The sequence below is a fragment of the Lutra lutra genome, chromosome 6 (genome assembly GCF_902655055.1).
Source record: "Lutra lutra chromosome 6, mLutLut1.2, whole genome shotgun sequence".
NCBI lineage: Eukaryota > Metazoa > Chordata > Mammalia > Carnivora > Mustelidae > Lutra > Lutra lutra.
In genome coordinates this window covers 116,178,143-116,197,534 of record NC_062283.1, presented here as the reverse complement: position 1 = coordinate 116,197,534, position 19,392 = coordinate 116,178,143, and the positions used below count along the sequence as shown (strand labels likewise).

The following is a 19,392-nucleotide window of genomic DNA, read 5'->3' as shown; positions in this document are numbered from 1 at the left end:
CCGATGCAGGGCTCGATCCCAGGACCCTGAGATCATGACCTGAGCTGAAGGCAGAGGCTTTAACCCACTGAGCCACCCAGGCACCCCAACATCCTTGGCACTATTAAAGATTAGCTTACTGAGGCATAACACTCAGAAAGAAGACATCAAAGGAACAAACTCTAGTGAAATGTAAAGGAAACATAATTAACACCTTTACATTTGATTGAAAGAATAGGATAACTCTCTTGGAAGACTGTAGTGAGAGCGTAAGTTACCCTGTGTGAACTAGCTAGCTAGAGATAGAGATGTAAATCTTAGCTATAGTGTTTAATTATAGGCAGGGCAAGAGACAGGAGGGACTCAGTTGCTTAAACCAGAGGTCAGATACGGCTTCAAAGAAGATGTGATTTGGAATTGTCGCAAATGCATTTGTAATGAATCTTCTTCAGAAGGTTTAGCACTCCATAGCTTACTTCTTGATATAAATAGCTCTGAATTCGAGCCTGACTCTAAAAAAAATGCTCTAGTTAAATACCTTTTGTGAGACTCTGGGTTATTTTAGTTTCTGTTAGTTGGAAATTCAATATTCTACTATTTTCTTATTATTTCTTCTAACATCTGATAAATTATTTTTTATTTATTGTTATGCTTTCTCCCTGAAAGTTAATAGGAGTATTTATGAAACACTGAGGTGCATTGTGAAAGGATTTATTCTTTCATATATTAGTCAAATATGTAAAATGGGATTTGAAGTACAATTTATTTTTTCCTTTAGCAGGAAAGCATGCAATATATTTATCCATTAGTAAATTACATGCTTATGTTGAGTTCATGATCCTTCAGAAGGGAATACATTTGAGGAAAAGAAAGGGTAACAAATATAACCTAAACCTTTGTCTTTCTAGAGATATAACTTGGAGGATGTTGGTGAATCTTTCCTGAATACTAAAAATACCGCTAATTTTGATACTATCATCAAACTCACTAATTAAATTACCTCCAAACACAATGTAATTATCTTATGTGGTAAACAGCCAACAAATTAGTCATATATCAAATTCCAGAGAATCAAGAATATATATTGATTGTCAGATTGAAAAACTATTCCATAGTATTTCCAGAAATTATACTGAATAAGGGAAATATGATTTTAAAGTATTTTGCTTGAGTTTCCTGTTCAACCAAAGTATTGATTGAAACAATATAACTATAGGATCCTCTATTTCTAAAAAATCAGGGCTTCTGTTTCATACTTGATATAAATCTGTTTTTCACTTGACCAAATTCTTGAAGAACTAGTTATATGGAGCATTTGGATTTTAAAAAAAGATAAACATTTTTTGCTGATAGAGTTTCCTGCTGAATTTATTTTTGATTTTGGATGTTAAAACAACAAAGTATAATTTTAGGTTATGTTAATAAAATTAATGTACTATAAACTATAGAGAAAATGTGCTATCAGTCATTCTAAGTTTTGATTATGTCAAAATATATAGATCTTTGTTGTATTATGTAACACAACTAAATATTTGAATAGAAAATATACAAACTCTTAGCTATTATGACAATTCTTTTAAGAAATATTTAAGTCTGTATACAATAACTTAAAGAGAGTAGTATGTTTTGAGAATTTTCTACTCCCTTTGCAATGTAACTGTTTCCAAAGAATAATAGAAGAATTCATTTAATAAAAAATGAGTTTGTGATATAGACATTAAGACAATACCAACATATGAACCTACTCAACTCTCATATATTCCATGTGAAAAGTAGAATGTTTAACCATATTAAATTACACTTAGGTTGTTAGGTTGTTGCAAGCATTGTACTTGCAGATAGGTATTCAATGCATTTCATGAACAGAAAATTATAAAATTTAGACAAACTGCATGCCTTTTGGAGATATAACTTAGATGGAAAATTTCATAAAACAGATATAATGAAGATAATAGGTAAAGAGTGGTGCATCTAATTTTTTTTTAATTTTTTTTTTTTATTTGACAGAGAGAGATCACAAGTAGATGGAGAGGCAGGCAGAGAGAGAGAGAGAGGGAAGCAGGCTCCCCGCTGAGCAGAGAGCCCAATGCGGGACTCGATCCCAGGACCCTGAGATCATGACCTGAGCCGAAGGGAGCGGCTTAACCCACTGAGCCACCAAGGCGCCCCTGGTGCATCTAATTTTGATCAAAAATTGTTCCCTCCAAATTGTATTTTTTTTAAACTTTTTAAAATATTTTATTTATTTATTTATTTGACACACAGAGATCACAAGTAGGCAGAGAGGCAGGCAGAGGGGGAGGGGGATGCAGGCTCCCTGCTGAGCAGAGAGCCTGATGCAGGACTCGATCCCAGAACCCTGAGGTCATGACCTGAGCTGAAAGCAGAGGCTTAACCCACTGAGCCACCCAGGTGCCCCTCCAGTTGTAATTTTGCAAAATATTTTATAGCATTCAATACTTTTCTATTTCTTTGATAAAAGAAGGATTTCATTTTGGGAAAATACAAGAACTTCACAAACCTTTACTGACATTGTGGCTATGCATACTCTTTTAACATCTGTAGCTTGAAAAGATCTACTTTTTAGGCTTCTACTTAAAAGACTACTAATTTAAACTACAGAATAATCATATTGAAAAATTGCAAATGGAAAAGAGTGGCAAAAGTCATATTCTTGCAAAGTTAGGATTATCTCCCATTGTTGTCATTTGGCAATGATCACCATTAGTCTTGTCTTTCCATAGGTATTGTTTACTGTTTTCATTATGGTGTAATTAAAACCATATGAAAATTATCAATCATCAGATTCCTAATTTTGTCATTGGTATACATCCACTTACAAAGGGGTTTCACAAAATATATCCAGTGCTTGATTATCCCTAAAAGTCGATTACAGTGTGGCTCGTAGACGTTCTGTTTGTTTAGATATATACACACTGGTATTCCGATTACTCTTTTGCTGAACATTTACAAAAGAGTAATTCAACTAAAATGATGAAAAAAATTACTCTAAAAGTATTGTCTGGCCCATTCCAACAGATTTCCATCTGTGACTGTGTTTTCACAATGCATTTTCTGTTTTTCCCCTGTATGTTCTTTATACCATTAATTTTGTGTGCAATCTTTGATCTGCTTTTTTCCTTCATTATTATCTGTATTCTTGTGTAAATTGATATTTTCAAAATGTTTAGGTGGGTTTTGAGATGATTTGATTCTGATTAATTAGGAATATTTAATGCACTGCTAGCTCTTTGTGCATAATACTGTATTATAATACCATTATACTCTAGTTTGTCCTTTTCTTTCAAAGATCTTCCAACAATTTTTTTTTTAAGATTTTATTTATTTATTTGACAGAGAGAGATCACAAGTAGGCAGAGAGGCAGGCAGAGAGAGAGGAGGAAGCAGGCTCTCCATGGAGCAGAGAGTCCCATGTGGGGCTCGATCCCAGTACCCTGGAATCATGACCTGAGCTGAAGGTAGAGGCTTTAACCCACTGAGCCACCCAGGTGCCCCCCAACACATTTTTAATTTGTAAATTTACACGTTTACATTATTATCCTTTACCATGAGAAAACAGTATTTCACTTATAACGTTTTCATTTTTTTCAGATTTAAATATATTTTGTCGTGCTTGCTTTGGCAGCATATATACTAAATATATTTTGTAGTACTTACATTTCTTTCTTTCTTTCTTTCTTTCTTTCTTTCTTTCTTTCTTTCTTTCTTTCTTTCTTTCTTTTTACGTATTATGTTATGTTAGTCGCCATACAGTACATCATTAGTTTTTGGTGCAGTGTTCCATGATTCATTGTTTACGTGTAACCCCCAGTGCTGCATACCATCCTTGCCTTCCATAATACCAATCACCAGGCTAACTTATTCCCCCATCTCCTTCCCCTCTAAAACTTCAGTTTGGGGGCGCCTGGGTGGCTCAGTGGGTTAAAGCCTCTGCCTTCAGCTCGGGACATGGTCCCAGGGTCCTGGGATCGAGCCCCACGTTGGGCTCTCTGCTCAGCAGGGAGCCTGCTTCCTCCTCTCTCTCTCTGCCTGCCTCTCTGCCTACTTGTGATCTCTGTCTGTCAAATAAATAAATAAAATCTTTAAAAAAATAAATAAATAAATAAATAAAACTTCAGTTTGTTTCCTGGAGTCCATAGTGTCTTGTGGTTCATCTCTCCCTCTGATTTCCCCCCTTCATTTTTCCCTTCCCTCTCTTAATGTCTTCCATGCTTTATGGTAGGGTATTTTATGTTCTTATCCAGTTTTCCTGTTCTTTTGGTTTCAGTTTTTAACTTGAAAAAAAGTAAAATATTATAGCTACATATAAATAGGCTTTAACCCTTAATTTTGCTATGCCCCTTCCCATAGGTCGTATACAAAATGAATTTATCTTAGATACGTCTGAAATTGAATGCAAAAACATAAAGGTATAGAAGGGTGTGTGGATATATGTGTGTTTATGCTCATAATAAAAGAAAAGATGTAACAGCCCATTGTATTTAAATTAGTTTTTTGTTTACAATAATTGTTTTTAAAAGTTAGAAGAGAGCCAGTAAGAAATAAATTGAAATCATTTTTCATAATGTAAGGCATCAGTGATATTTCTGTGTTTTCCAATAGAAATGTTAATTGTAAGAATTTATCTTAATAGTGACCTGTCTAGTTCCAAATTTCTAACAGAAATGAAAGTATATGTGTACTTTGTACGATATGGCAATTCTGGACTATCCAGGACTAGAATATTCTTGTTTTTGAGTCTGGATAGGTCATATATTTAAGGAAAAAATGGTCTTCTTTTTAAGAATGTAGAGCTATCACTTGATCTTTTTTGTCTTAGAAAAGAGCCTTACACTGACAGTGTTATTATGATTTATAATTCACAACTAGTAGTTTTCCCTCTCTTGGAATTTTTCTTTCCCAGTTTCAAAGAAAGGTGCTCTAATTATGTGCTTATAAAATATTTCACATCTCATTCATGTACTTATTCATATCACCATGGTAAGAATGCTCATAGAATCATGTTAGAAGTTATCTAAAGCATTAATCTAAACATGGCCGTGCAGTTGTCTTCTCGCACAGCCTAACAAGGCTCCTCAAGAGTGAGAGGCCATGAAATGTCTTTCCTTAGCTGATGTAGTCAGGACTCTACTACAATCTACTTAAGAATGTGCCATGCTGTTTCCATTGATCTGATTACTATAAAAAGTTTACTAAGTTGTGTTGGTGAATTAGCCTTTGGTAAGTAGGATAGTTACTACCAGATGCCTAATATTGCAGGGTGAATAATGATTCTTTTATTCAGTAAGTGCAGGTTAACTTCCTGCTATGTGCTAGACATTGTGCTAGGCTCTGGAATCTACATGTAGACACATAAAATCTCTGCCTTTGAGGGTCTCACGGGGAGGTGGAAGAGACACACGTGGAGGAATAATCATGACACTGTTAATGCAATAATTGTGGTGTGTTGTGCAGACTGCCTTGTACCGTCCTCCTTGGTAGCTTTAGGAGGAGGTAAAGCTTTTAACTGATTCATGAAAGATGAATTAGTTATTCATAAAAACAGGAACTAAACTAGATGTCTTTTTACAGGTCTAACATAGCTACCTTTACTAAAAATAATTTTTACTAAAAATGTATTAAACAATAACCTAGTCATACCTACATTCACTTTTTGTAAAATGCTATGAATGCAAAGTAGATCAGGTACAGATAGAGCTGTGTCTAATTATTTGCTTTGTGTGAAGATTAAAAATGAAAAATTGGTTTTCTGTTATTAAGTAGTAGGAAGTATGGGAATGCAGTTACAGAATTCTTATTGTTTTATTTCTAACAATTCTGTTTATCTCAGAACTCTACATACATACATACATAATGTGTGTATGTATGTATAAGTCTGTTTGCTTGGGTGTGTGTGTGTGTGTGTGTGTGTGTGTGTGTGTGTGTGTGTATGTAGTGAGCTCCATTTTTTGAAAAAAGGATTGAGCTCGACAACATCATTTGTTGTGAGGATTTATTCTGCCTGTTACTTTCTTTTATTTCTAAGAATTAAGGATTGAGTGAATATCCTCATTGTCCTGATGCATCTTTTTAAAATGTCGTGCTTCAGGGAAAACTGATTTCTTTATGATCTTCAGAAAATTTTCCACTGACATAACAGAGATGATTATTTATCTCCCCACATGTTCAAACTGCCTTAAACTGCTTTAGGGTTATTTGCTTCACAAGACTTAGTATTGATCTACATTACATAACTGACTAAATAAGGAAAAAAAAAAACTGGTCTAGAGAAAATAGCTAGAAAGATTGTTTTAATTGATGATTTTGTTTTAATCATTTTTGAAATTTTTGCTGAAAACTAATGGCAAAAAGCTGATGTTTTAAAAGACTGGTTGAAATGGAAGATGGCTGTTTTAAGAAATTAAAATGGAATTATTTCTTTTCATTTTGGCTATAGATCTTGAAAACTTTTTCTACAGATAGATAGATTTAAGTGTATTGTGGGAGAGAAACCAATTATTGATGAATCACTAATGTGATACTTTAATTTTCATTCTTTGAATTGAACTAAAAGTGCTCACTTTATTAAATATGATTAAATTTCAAACATTTGTATTTATATACACATTTCATGCCCCGCTAAATTTTTTGAACTTGAAGTAATCTGCTTTTATGAAATATTCTAATATTGCCAGATCCACTATTAGCTTCACTGAAAGACAAAGCAATATCTGCCACAAATAACTCTCCAGTTTAAATATAATTGGTCAATAATGTCCCTTCCCACATTTCCTGCATGTCTACCTGTGCCAAGTAGTTTTCTCTCTTCACGTTGATGAAATGCTACAGCTCTGGAAGGAAAGGTGACTTGAGAGTCTGTATTCACCACTGAAATAGGAGATAATTAAACACATTGCAGAAGATACAAATTAAGGTGCAATATTTATAATTTACATAATAATTTCTTATGAAATACCAGAAATTTAATTAGCTTAAGCACATAAGCAACTGATTATCCATACCGTTTAATGCCAGATCAAAGGTAATATGTATTTAGAGATCATAATATTTGCTTTTTGGTGTACATAACTTTGGTCCACTGCCTAGCATGATGCAAAGAGTAGGCAAACAATAATTATTAAGTCAGGGCAGGACTGAGTAATTTGTCTAATAATTTGTGTTTTTTGTTTGCACACACATCTGATAATGGAGAATCGGCTTGTTGTTTATCACAGGTAGAAACTAGGGTGAAATCAAAACAGCATGGAGATTGGCATTAAGAAATAATTATAATGGTTATTTATTGAGTGCTGATTCTCCACCAGGCACTGTGCTAGATTTTTCACATGAATTATGCACTTTAATTCACAGTACTCTCATGAGATAGTCTTATTATTAGGTTTCTCTATTTCCGATATGGAAAAACTGGGCGCAGAGAACTTAAGCAGATTTGCGAAGTTTAAACAGCTAGGACAAGCTTGAGGGGAAGCCAGTGTCACAATTTGTATATGGGCATGTTGTATTGTCTTTTCAGGATTGTTGAAGTGAGACTTTCTGTGGTGAAATTAACAATATCTATCATTCAGAATGTGAATTTCATCCTTTAAGAGGTGTTGTTTTAAAATGATTATGTTAAAACCAGAGTATTGATCTTTTAAAAGAAGAATCCTCACTCATATATTTTGCATCATTTTTTGTCTATAAAGCCTCCATTGTCTGAACTTTCTTGGTATGTTTTCAAAACTGTGAGAAATGGCTTAGTGTAATGAGAATGAATAGTAAAACTGAAATTATAAAACTTACAGTCTTATAATAAATATAAGAGAGGTATTTGAAAGTAAACTTAACAGTGGCTTAAATGCTATAGTAAATTGTGCTTCCACCTAAAATCTTCCCAACACCAGTCAGTGTTGAAGAGCACTCCTTTTTGCAGCCTCTTGCTCATAATGACAATGCCCTCAAGGATATCTTTTAGTAAAATAAAATAATGCTGTATCACAAATAAGCCTCTTTTTTTTTGGTCACCACCAGCTTCCCCTCATTTAAGTGTTTTCAGTCTTCCCTGAGGACCCAATAGTTACACTGTTTTGCTATAGACTTGAATTAGGGTTAAAATTACTCTGTTTCAGTCCTTTTCCAGTAGGTTAATAAATCCTACGTTTGTGTAGGTAATTCAGTTGTTCTATCTGTGGGTTGATCTCTCAGAATGGACCTATGAGAACAATATTGAGCGAGATCCAGAAGGGTCTGATTTCATTATGTGTATTCTCTTTAATGGGAGTCAGTTTTTAAGTTATTCATATAATTTAAGAACTCCACTTCTGGATTCTTACCTGCATGAATCGAAGTGAATGTGCACATGTCTGGGAACACAGACCGTGTTTGACCACAGTGGCACCGGGATAGCCGGAGGTGAACTGCTAGGCAGATGCATCTTGACCCAGTATGTGCCATTGCCTATCAGGGATGGAACGCAGAGGCAGGCCAGGTCTTTCACACTCTTGCTGAGGCACCACTCAAAGACGAAGTGAGTGTAATTGTATGTGGGGTTTTGGGGATTTGGTGATGGGGGCTGAAATATGCATGTTTTTAAATATAACATTTCAACAAAAAACATTGTAGGGAGGTTTAATAGCTAGATAACTGATTACTGTGTTATTGTGAAGACATTTTTATAAATAGAAATATATTTATAAATATACATAAAATATATATAAACATAAAACTACTTTATATAATTTTATGTAAGTATGTATAAAAATATAAAACGATTTTCTGTAGTTTTATATAAATATATATAATTAGTATGTCTATAATACTTAGTAAATAATAACAAGGAAACAAAGGCACTGAACTCCAGGAATGTGAAGTGATCTCATCCAAAGTGCATGCCAGTAAATGGTGGAGTAGATTTGAACACAGATTTTTTTTAGTTAAAACCCAGTTCTCCTTTGCTCTATCACATTACCTGTTTAACATAACTCATATTTGCAAAATAGAATAAGAAGATAAGACAAAAGAGATCTGAATGTCCTAATTTGATATTTTTGTATTCTTTTTTATCATTTTGGTAGTGACATCATTACGGCAATTTTCTGGTAAAATAACAAGTATTTTAATGTCAAACCTCAGTAAAATTCCTAACATATTCCAAACTGATAATAAAGGACAAAAAAGCTGTCTTTACATAATGGGTTGTTTTCTTTTCTCTTACAGCCTTTTAAAAAAGTTTTAGTGTAAAACTTTAAAAGGTTCTTATTTTACCTGTTTCTTTTCCACTGTATGGTATTAATACAACATTAAGTACTCAATTAAATAACACATATATATTTATAATGCCCTGAAATTAATTTTTCTTTTTTCAGTTTCAAAAATCCCCCAGTATTTTCAGCACTTGAGCACCTGTTATCATGAACTTTATATTCCTCATCATTTCTTCTCCAAACTCCTACAAGTTAGCTGTAGGGTAATATGGATGGTGCCTGGCAAGCTGTAATATACTCGTTACATCATGTTGTTTTTATCCTCTCTGCCCGCTGTTCATTCTCAATGTGAAAAATCATAGCATATCAGTGACAGGAGGTCTGGCTTTCAGGCAGACTTTTGTAATTATTCCCACTGAGGCCCTGTCAATAGGATTAAAAAACAGATTCTGGATCTGTCCATCCCAGATGAGGTCAGCACTTTGAGCAGTGGGAGTACTATTTCTGCAAGCTGTGCTTTCCCCTTTGCATTACAGAGCATAGACATTAATATGACACAAGTATTTGAAAGAGCCTATGGAAACAGACTAGTTTTGCTCTGAATTAGGCCCTGGATTAAGTACAGTGCCCATCTGCAATAAATAAAATAACAACAGTCATTAGAATCCCTAACTAAGTGTGTGTGTAGATTCTACAACAATATAAAAGCCCAGAAAGTTCCAGTTACAGAACAATCCTCTTATAGTTCATAATTAATAAACTCTTTGCAGCTGCATAACTGTGGCCGGAAACATCTGCAAAGCCTCATATTTTACACACAGACACATACACATAATTCCTTCAGAAAAAGTTCAATTGTGCTTCAAATCGCAGGTCTGGAAACAAGAGTGTGAGACCTGAAGAAGCTGAATCTGTGGTATTTGCTTAGCTTATGGTAGGAGAAAGGTGGGGGGCTGGGACTTCCCTTGTCTGACAAAGAGATGAGGATAAACTAAAATAATTTTTAAGGTCTATTCAGATATTCACATAAAACTAACTCTGTATAATTAAAAATCTCTCCTAATTATAAGTGTGATTTTGATAAGGCTCTTTTTCTATTGTTAAAAAATTGTTCAAATAAAATTGCTACTCTTCAGACAAAAGAAAAATTATTATTTTTGAAACTAAAATTAACACATGGGTAAACAAATATATATTGATTATAGGTTATAACCTGGATTATAGGTTTAAAATTTTCCAATATTTTATAATTCATATTTAATTTGTTTTGCCTCACTACAGCTTTAATTTTTCTTAAGATTTATTTATTTATTTGGGAAGAGAGAGAGAAAGAGAGAAAGTGAAAGCCTGCAAGTGGGAAAGGCACAGAAGAAGAGGGAGAGAAGCAGATTCCCCATTGAGCATGGAGCCCTCTTGTGGGGCTTGATCTCATGACCCATGAGATCATGACTTTAGCTCCAATCAAGAGTCAGGCACTTAACCAACTGAGTCACCCAGGTGCCCCCTAACTATGGCTTTATAAAAATAGATGAATATAGAGTGTGTTAGAAAGACAAACTAGCACACTATCAACATATGTAATTTGGCATTTTTTCTTAATGTTCGCTTACTCATATGTTCAATTTGAAGTTGTATTATTAATGGATTTCATTGTATATATCAGCTTTACTGAAACATAATTCATATACCATACAGTTCATCCATTAAAGTGAACAATTCAATGGTTTTTCAGTATAGACATGAGTTGTATGACCATCATTATAAATCACATTTAGAGCATTTCCATCACCTCAAAAAGAAACCTTACACCCATTAATAGTCACTCTCCATTTCCCCTCACTGCCTCAGCCCCTCAAAGCCACTAATCTACACTTTGTCTCTATAGGTTTATCTATTCTGGGCTTTTCATATTAAGGGAAATGTTTTCCTGATTGGATTCTTTCACATAGCCTCATGTTTTCAAGCCTCATGTTTCATGTTTTCATCCATCCATGTTTGATTACTGAATAATATTCTATTGTGTTTATTCATTAGTTGACACACATCTGGTTTTCTCCTTTTTTGGCTATTATGAATAATTTCACTGAGAACATTTAGGTGTAAGTTTTTGTGTCGATACACATTTTTATTTCTCTTGGGTATATACCTAGGAGTGGAATTGGTGGCTCAGCTGGTAACTAAGTACTTTTAACTTCTTTGGAAATTGCCAGTTTTTGTTTAAAGTGGCTGTACAATTTTACATCCCTAACAGCAAGGTATGAAGCTTCTAACTCTTCCATGTTCTTGCTAACACTTGTTTTATCTAACCTTTTTTTTTTTTTTTTCCTTATAACCATCTTACTGGGTATAGGTAGTATCTCATTATGGTTTTGATTTTCATTTCTCTGCTGGCAAATCATGTTGATCATTTTTGTGTGTGTTCATTGGCTGTTGTATGTCTTCCATATAGAACTATCTATTCACATTCTATGCCTATCTTTGATTGGCTTATTAATGAATTTTCTTTTTTTTTAATATTTTATTTATTTGACAGACAGAGATCACAAGTAGGCAGAGAGGCAGGCAGAGAGAGAGGAGGAAGCAGGCTCCCTGTTGAGTAGAGAGCCCGATGCGGGGCTCGATCCCAGAACCCTGGGATCATGACCTGAGCCGAAGGCAGCGGCTTAACCCACTGAGCCACCCAGGCGCCCCTATTAATGAATTTTCATTCTTCATTTTATTTTTCCTAAAATTCTGTTTTATTAGATTTCTTAATAATATCTCATTTTTCCTCCCTCATCAATTTTATGGTGAAGATATCTTCATGCATTCTTTAGAAATGCATTCTTTAGAAATTTTGATAGTTGGAGAAAATTTGGATAGTTGGAGCATCCTGGGACTTGCTGGAAGATAGTTCTAAACATGGAAAGCTTTTAAAATACAGAAAAGTCCAGACCCTAGTAATGATTCAATTATTTTGATAAGGCCAAGTCATTAGGGTTTTTTCAAAGCATCCCTAATGTGCAGTCATGGAGGAAAGTTGACCAAGATATAGATCATCAGTGCCTGAAAGTCCCGGATGGTGTCAGTTGTGTCTGAGATTAGAAGTGGAGCTTAAGGGGCGCCTGGGTGGCTCAGTGGGTTAAGCCGCTGCCTTCGGCTCAGGTCATGATCTTAGGGTCCTGGGATTGAGCCCCGCATCGGGCTCTCTGCTCAGCAGGGAGCCTGCTTCCTCCTCTCTCTCTGCCTGCCTCTCTGCCTGCTTGTTATCTCTCTCTGTCAAATAAATGAATAAAATCTTTAAAAAAAAAAAAAAAAAAGAAGTGGAGCTTAAGATTTCCAAAGAGTCCATTAAGGACCAGAATAATCTTCTTCTAGAGAATAACTCTAGAAGTATGTGATTTTTCTGGGATAACCAGTTTGTGGGAAAGGGTCTTTAGAAATATAACCAATAGGATTATCTACCCCCCCACACACACACAAGGTTACCCTTAAAGGTCATAAACCTAAAGAACCAGAGAGTCTGAGTATCTGCGTACTCTTTCAGAAGGAAGAGATATTCCATTTCACCTAATTGCTTAACCTACCCAGAAATTTGTCTATGGCTTCTAGGATGACCTTTAGAATTGTTCATCTGTGTTGAGCACAGATTTGTTCTACCAGTACGCTGATTGTTCCACAGACTGTGTGCATCACGCAAGTATATGCTCAAAGTCCTGGCCCCCTGTTGCTTAAACACTTGACATCCATTGAACACAAGTATGGAATCTGATTGTGAGGAGAGTTTAGCTGAGAAATCAGAATGCAAGTCTTTAGTAACAACTCTCATGCAATTTAAATGTCCTCATGTTCAGAATTTGTTGCAGTATTATTACTTTTAAGTAATTCTTTTATAAATGGGAAACCCTATTGCCTTTTGTGTTCTTTTTTAAAAGAATTGAAATCTCAAACATTATTTGAATAAATGTAGTTACATAGGGGCGCTATTCTTATTGAAATATAGTTGAAGTTGAGCATAATAAATTATATTTATTTCATCACAGTAAATAATATAACAGGTCTTGTAGTATAGTATATTGTACCATAATTTAGTGGATGTATTGCACTGTATTTTTAGTGAGTGGTAAACAAGTTTCACGTGCTTCCTAGATTCCCTTTTTCTTTGATGCTTTTCATTAGAATGGACTAAGTGAAAACTTGCTTGGTGTATGAAATCTGACAAGATTATGGTTCTCAGCTCTGGGGTAATGAACTTACATTATTTTATTCATTAGGGCCCCAAAGGACTGAAAAAAAAAAAAAAATCGAAAGAACCAATCCTGGCCTTCATGGTAACACTGAAAAAATACTATTACTCAAATAATAGGTGAAAGATTATTTTTACAAAAATAATTAAATATGGAACACAAATTTTATACATATTCCCAGTCTTCATCAGTCTAGTGAACATTACCTTAAAATAATCTTCAATTTAAAAAAGCAAAAACATCAAGAGGCAAGAAATTAAAATTGTATGTTTCTTATTGTAACTAACTGTACCATAGCACTCATACTATATGAATTAAAGTTTACCTTGAGAGTTCAAATGCTATTGAACAAATTGAGAAACAAAGCGAAGAAAGAAAAGTTTCAAAGCCGCATTTGGACAATTTCTAGAAAGTTATTCTTGCATACTTCATAGTTGTGTATAAAGGGAATGTATCCTTGAGGTTCCAGAAGACATTTACCTCTAAAAACTTTTGTACTAGTAATTTTTAGAAAGCCAGCTACATTTGTAGAGAGGAGAGACTGCCTTGATTTCCACATAGCCTTTTCGGGAGCCATTGCAGGTTCCCCTCGTTCTTCCCTATGTGGCTGATTGTGGGGTGCCTCTTCCCCCCAGTTTCTTGCACTGAGTATTTTACTCAAGCTATTTTGTATAGATATCTCATCTAAAATTGTAATTTTAAGAGCATCTGTTACTTCCTCCCCAAACTTTTTTACCACCCAGTTGCTAACTGTTATCCTAAGAGATACAGCTTATGCCTTTGCATGTTCTTGGCTTTGCTCTTAACACCATTGCTCCAAAGATTTTGTACTTATTTTTAATAACTCTAAATTAATAGTCTTCCTAGAGATTAGGTGAAAACTATCTTGTCACAACTTATTATTTTCAATATTAACTGAACTGAAACAGAATATTACTTCAAAGAAAAAATGTTAAGACTTTGATGACCACATTTTTCCGGTACTGCCTCTATCATTATCTATTTAATGATACCCATGCATGTAGGCCACAATTTTGCAGGCATCTTCGATGCCAAAATTCACAGTGCAATTGAGAATACCTATTTAGTATCTCTTCTATGAGGTGTGCTAGGCTATTATTTCATAGTTTTCTAAATTAAAATAATAGCTTTAAATTAGTAAAAGGGTATAATGAAAGACAACAAGGACCCATCAAAAATTAATTTTTAGGGTTACTAGAGCCCTGGAGACCCAGTGAATAAGTGCCAGACTTTCGCTCATAGAGCAGTCAAGGCTGGTGGATAGCATATGGTTGAGTATCAGCAGTCCTGTATTCTAAATCCAGTTTTAACCTAGACAAACAATTATTTGAAGAACTCAGGTTACTTTTGCTTCAAATCTGCTTTCCCATCTGTTAAAGTGGTAACAGAATTTAATGTAGCTTTGAAAGTTGAGTGATAAGGATTTTAAATTTCTCCATATTAGGAACCATATATATTGTACAAACCATGCAAGTTGAGCAAGAAATGTCCCTCCTTATTTGTAAGAAAAATAAGAATACACCTTTATTAGAAGCTTTTATTTGCAACGGGAGAATGAGGATTCTGCGGGATTCCACTAGGTAGTGTGCTGCCTACTAATTCTGGAAGCTTTCCCTAGTAGATGGTAAATTATGTTACCATTGTGCTTCCCATTTCCCTGCTCCCTAGCCTCCACTCCTTGTAAAAACTAACACACACGGGTCATTAAAGATGGTCAGCACATATATCTTCTAACTGGCTCTTTCTTTTTCTTTTTAAATTCTCTGGTCCTTAATGTTATCAAGGTGCAGGCTGTGAGTAAAACATGATCTTCTCTATCTTATGGATATCATATGTGATCACTTAATTATAGACAATACATAAAGCAAGGTACAGTGAATAATTAAAAGAGAGGAATTTCTATCCTAAGAAACCCATGCCAAATCCTTTATTTTACTAGTTAACCATTTTTATGTGGCAAGATCGTATCTTTAGAAACATTTTAAAGTGTTATATTTTTTTATACTATTTTGCAATCAATCTCATTTTCTCTGTGCCTTAGATTTGTAGTAATTGCTACATGTGAAGTTGTATTAAGCTTCTTTTCCTAAGATGTTTGTGAAAGCTTCCTCTTCTATGAATTGCAGTAGCCATAAAGGCAGACTGGCTTCTGAGGATAGTAGATATTTACCAGGAGATGGTTGTAGTTCTGTTTACATATCTATCAATTACCTTTTGCAATATAACACGCCTTTAAGTTTTTAAGTATCTAAAACACTTATCTCATTTGTGTGAAATAGCGTTATTTCTTGAAGCTCAAAAGATGATTTTGAACTCTCAATTGATCGTATTATGTATTACATATTGAGCATGTGGACAAAAGTAGAGAAAGACTCAGTATACCATCTTGATAAGATAGAATTGTTTATCCCACCTGAAAATGAAAATGCAATTAAGTTCCTGAGTGATGCCCAAGTTGAGGACATTACATAAATGTGAATATAATAAGTTAAAAGTCATAATTGAATTTATGTTAAACATTCACTAATCCTTCCTTATAGAAAATGATTAATTTCTTTTTTTTTAAGATTTTATTTATTTATTTGACAGAGAGAGATCACAAGTAGACAGAGAGGCAGGCAGAGAGAGGGAGGGAAGCAGGCTCCCTGCTGAGCAGAGAGCCCGATGTGGGACTCGATCCCAGGACCCTGAGATCATGAAGGCAGCGGCTTAAACCACTGAGCCACCCAGGCACCCGAAAATGATTAATTTCTATTAAATTTGAAGTCACTAAAACCTAAGCATATATTCATTTGATAAAGTGAAGGGTAAATTAAACTTATTTAATATATTCAATGTACAAAACCATTAATTAATAAAATTTGTTGAAATAATGAAAATTTAATTTGCTTAATTTTAATTAAAGATAAATATATAAAATGATCAATGATAAAAAATTGTTCAAGACTGCTTGGACTTAATAGAAAATAGGATGTAAATGAGTAAAAGCAGCCTCACTAGGAGGTGATAGAGACATTCTTTGTACATGTCTATTCATTCCTGAGAGCAGTTGCTGTGTTAGTGTGACTATTGTTAACCTCTCTTTGCAGAGGAGAAACAGTCGTCATCTGTTTACAGTTGAAGGCTTTCTCCTTATTTCTGGTAGAATAGGTTTCTCCTTTTCATAGGATTTTGTTATTTTTAGTAATAAGAAAGTTCACTTAATGGAATGCAGCCTGCTTTATAACTTAAAATTGTTTGAAATTATATCTTGACGATTTCTGAAAATTTGGGAGGATATTCATTTCTACCATTTTCCAATGAAATTTTTTTATCATTGCTATTTCTAGTCAGGTAATTAAAACTATTTTAGTATTTTTCAAAATGAACCAAGTAAACACATAAAGTCAATTTACTGCCACATTATATTAAGAAAACATAACTTTGAAGTATGTTAATTTGTATCAACAAATAAGTAAATTATATTGAAAATGAACTCATCTGAATTAAATATCCTATATTTCTGTCCAATTAAATTATGTTTCTGTTCAGTTTTGGGCTCTAGATTTTTAACTGATGCCAATTATAGGTGCAAGGTTGCCATATCATTTGGTTTTTATTATTTCACTTTAAAATGCAGTATTAATAAAACTGGGTTATTGATGTACATGGGAACAAAATTTTACCATAGAGAGCTTGTTTTTCAGAAATTAAATTTCCTATTTTATTCTTTGCTAAATATTACTGAAATTAAAAACATCTATTTGCTCTCATGTTTCTATTTTCACTTTCTTTTGCATACCCAGCCTGTGGCCGTGGGTTCTACAAATCTTCTTCTCAAGATCTTCAGTGCTCTCGTTGTCCAACTCACAGTTTTTCTGATAAAGAAGGCTCCTCAAGATGTGAATGTGAGGATGGGTATTACAGGGCTCCATCTGATCCTCCGTATGTTGCCTGCACAAGTAAGTTCGTATTAGTAAAGTAGGGAAGGACTTTCAGAAGCCTCCCACTCGTTTATATTATTGTGACATTGTTGAGATAGGCTTCGGATTTGTGAGTGCCTTCTTTGTTATTAGTAAATGTTTACATTTTTTTCATGTACTGATAAGCCTAAATAATAATAGAAAATAGATATATCTTATGTCATCTTTAGTGAGACTTTCGCATCTGCAAAATCAAGATGCATCTTAATGATATTTTTCACATGCATCCAATAAGAATCATAAATAAATGTAAGAATTATTTGAGTCTTACTTAGATGTGAAATGTGATTAAAAAGTCATGGTTTCCAAATTAAAATTCCATCACTAAATAGAGCAAATCTCACATCTTGGTGCTTCAGTTAATGAATGTTGGAGCGACCCAAATCCTAAGCCAATCCCAGTCTTGCTGTAAATCATTCTTGAGTACATTAAGAATGAATAGATGTATTCTCTGTTATATGGTTAAAAGGGAGACTATTTTTAAACAACTGCACAACTGTTTTTTTTAGGTGCATTAACTGTTCTTTTTAATTGCTTGGAAGAAAAATAGCTAAAGACTGTGGCAAAAGTACAAAGACAGTTGTTATCCTGTTTTCATTTTGACATATTAAATGGAAAATAAATAAAGCCTCTTGCCAAGTGAATTCAAGGAGGCTTTTATGCAGCTTCTCTAGGAAAGGTAATGAAATGTTTATGTAAAAGAAAGCATTTAACTAGTTTTCTGTATGGTAATTGAGCCACTAGCTTAATGGCCCATGCTGATCCTTTCATTCCTGTCTTGGGTTTGTTTTTTTCTATTTTTGTTTATTTGTTTGTTTATTGTTGGTTTCCACAGGGCCTCCATCTGCACCACAGAACCTCATTTTCAACATCAACCAAACCACAGTGAGTTTGGAATGGAGTCCTCCTGCAGACAACGGGGGAAGAAATGATGTAACCTACAGAATATTGTGTAAGCGGTGCAGTTGGGAGCAGGGAGAATGTGTTCCCTGTGGGAGTAACATTGGATACATGCCGCAGCAGACTGGATTAGAGGACAACTATGTCACTGTCATGGACCTGCTAGCCCATGCCAACTATACTTTTGAAGTGGAAGCTGTAAATGGAGTTTCTGACTTAAGCCGATCCCAGAGGCTCTTTGCGGCTGTCAGCATCACCACTGGTCAAGCAGGTATGTTTTTTTGTGTTTGTCTTCACTAAGTGAATAATGCGACTACATAAGTGAGGTGTCTTGCTTGGATATTTAGTTAACTTGGCTACACAGAACTCGATTATTCTAGCCTGTTGATTATTCACACCTTTAACTTTTCTTTGTTATTTCTCCTGTTGCCTATTAAACCATTGCTAGACTCATTAACATCTCCAGAGATCTGGCAGGAGAAATAAGAAGGGATAAATTGTAAGGCAGTTAAGACTGTTCTACGACAAGCAGGTCTATGGAAAGATCTTGAGGAAGGGAGTGAAAATTCTGGACAAAATGAGATGTAGGCTGGTTCTTGCAGTTTTACTTTTTTGTGTGGTATGTGCTTATGATCAAAATCTACATGATAATTAAGAATGTTGAAAGAGTTGAACGCCCTGTCTCACTTCCTGTTATATTTTACCACATAGAATGGGATATTCGTAATAAATGTGAGGTTGGCGTTAAAATTTGCACGAGGGAATTTTAAGTTCATCAGTAGTAGATTTGTGATCCCATTACTGTTCATAATATTAGAGCACATACTTGGGAGGTCTCATGAGGATTTCAAAAGAAATAGAATTAGGCAATAATAGCCATGACGACTGTGAACTCGTAACTTAGCCTCAAAGCAGTTTTCATTTACTTTTTTCTTGCCATGTGAGGTGCCCTGCTCAGTCATTCTTTCTTGTGGTATGTTTTGGAAAATACAAATTGGAAAGGAAGTTTCAGAAATTGGAGACAGTCTAGATCTTCAGAAAAATCTTATTACTGAAAGAAGTTTCAGAAATTGAGGGCTTTCTCAACATCTTGCTGCTGAA

The 19,392-nt window shown here is 34.4% G+C and overlaps 1 protein-coding gene across 5 annotated transcripts in view; it reads left to right on the top strand.

Annotated features, from left to right (window-relative positions):
* Positions 1-19,392, top strand: part of EPHA7 (EPH receptor A7) — a 172,208-nt gene that overhangs the window by 44,607 nt on the left and 108,209 nt on the right. For all 5 annotated transcript variants that reach the window (XM_047734716.1, XM_047734715.1, XM_047734714.1 and 2 more), the window contains exons 4-5: positions 17,215-17,370; positions 18,227-18,562. In XM_047734716.1, the coding sequence (XP_047590672.1) occupies positions 17,215-17,370; positions 18,227-18,562 (492 nt within the window). The remainder of the gene's footprint in view (positions 1-17,214; positions 17,371-18,226; positions 18,563-19,392) is intronic.